This window comes from Candida albicans, chromosome 2 (genome assembly GCF_000182965.3).
Source record: "Candida albicans SC5314 chromosome 2, complete sequence".
NCBI lineage: Eukaryota > Fungi > Ascomycota > Pichiomycetes > Serinales > Debaryomycetaceae > Candida > Candida albicans.
In genome coordinates this window covers 1,679,166-1,681,202 of record NC_032090.1, presented here as the reverse complement: position 1 = coordinate 1,681,202, position 2,037 = coordinate 1,679,166, and the positions used below count along the sequence as shown (strand labels likewise).

General features: G+C 30.4%; 1 protein-coding gene across 1 annotated transcript; it reads left to right on the top strand. All coding sequences in view use genetic code 12, as the record gives it.

The window, feature by feature from the left end:
- Positions 1 to 1,425: 1,425 nt before the first annotated feature.
- On the top strand, positions 1,426 to 2,037 carry CAALFM_C208320CA (uncharacterized protein; the record flags this gene model as incomplete). The annotated part of the gene is made up of 1 exon (XM_705143.2): positions 1,426 to 2,037. A coding segment is annotated over one exon (612 nt), but the record flags the coding sequence as incomplete, so codon positions are not given.

Below are 2,037 nucleotides of genomic sequence, written 5' to 3'. Positions count from 1 at the left end.
GAATTTGTCGTGTCGTGTGTCAAAAATGGACTTTACTTCCGTTTCACAAAATCTTATTAAAAATGCAAACCCTTTTAGTACCAATCACAATTTACACAAAAAATTCACACGACTCCTTTCAAATTACTATTGTTGATTATTAAAAGGTAAATTTCCCAATAATACTTCAAATTTATAAACAATCAACTAATTAACAATAAGTAGAATGGTAATGTTGTCACCCTATGCCAAAAAGAAAGAAAGAAAAACGACATGAAGGATAATTTGAGTTGATTAAATAGTCATAATATTTTTTTTTTCTACTAAAACTCATCTACACATTTTACTTTTAAAAGCAAAAATGTAACATTAAAGTTGTTGTTGAGACTAAAAAAATTATTATACGAAATAGTTTCCTATTGGAGGAAAAGAAAGAGGAGGTGGTGAAAAATGGTGAGAAATTATTATTTAACAGATTGGTAACTTCAACTTCAACAGTTTTGTATTTTTTTACCCCAACCAATAAGAACAGAAGTACATAGAAATAATAATAATAATATCAATATATGAACACTAGTACTAATAATAATTGGTTATTATTATTGATATTGACATGGTCTTTTCACAATCTCGGCTTTTTCGTTTTTTCTCTTTTTCTTGTCTTGGCTTGTACTTAGTTTTTTATTGGTCCAAATATTTTAAATGATGATGATTATGTTCTAATATTGGTCATCGCACAAAACCTAATAGTTGGTAGCGATGTTTCGGTTTAATTTATAAGCGAGGTTTTGATATTATGCACGACAAAATTATTTTTTTGCTTCCTTTGGGTGATATTATTTATTTATTTATGATCTTGATTATGTTTTTGGTATGTTGTTGTGTGGGGAAAACAGGCCAACAAATGCTTTTTTCATAATGATGTAATTTGTGATGTAGCTGCGGATATATGGGTGGTAAAAAAGTAAGACCATATCTTGAATAAAGAATTGAAGAAAACATCTATGAAGTTTTTGATTTGGAGTTTATGCAAATATTTAATAAAATAATTAATGGAAGTAAATTTCAATCTAGCATTATAATTTATACAACCAAGTTAAAGAGAGTACTTTGAGTTTGAATACTAATATAGATCAACTTGATAAATTCCATTGGCAGCACATACCATAATCTGATAACAGTTGCTGGAACAGTTGAGACGCGATGTCACTATTTTTTGAACATTGGTACACACTCTCATTCAGAAATGAATTTTAACGCGCGAGTCAATTGAAACTGGCTCTCACAATAATCTCATCAAAAAAAAGAAAAAAAGAAAACTTGAAACCAAAACAAACCAAATTTCAGAAAGTAAAGAAACTGTCTTATTCACAAAAGCTTTTCACCAAAATCCAGCATACTTGAAATTCTCCGCAAAATACAAATATTCATCCCAACAATGCTAATATGAGTAAACGACATAACAAGACCGATTCAGTCAATTTAGGAGATCCATTACCATTGACATATTTACCAACGAGACGACAGTCACCATCACCATCATATCATCGACAACACCAACAACAACTGCGACAACCATCGGGCTCTTTACAACAATCCACATCAATTGAACCTTTGCCTCCGCCAACAACTAAACCAACAACATCTTCATTGTTGTCGCGACTAGCGAACAATCCAGCACCACAACCACTACCACATGTGAGGATACCGAGAACTTCTACTACTAAAGATCGAATAAAGAACAAATTACGACAATTAATTCATGAACTCAATGAGTTAGAAACATATGAAGAAGAACAATTAATAATAATGGAACAACAATTAAATGATATTTCTGATCATTTAATTCGAATCAATACTACTGAAAGTATAACTAATATGCATGAACAAGAAATTGATAATGAACAAGAAGAACAAGAAGAAGAAGAGTTATTGAATTATGTGAAAACGAATATACTGCGATTACGATCACAAAATGAGAATCAACAACAAGGCATATACAAACTTCTCTGTACATTCTGTCGTCAACAAAAATATTTGATATTGGGGATAAGTATA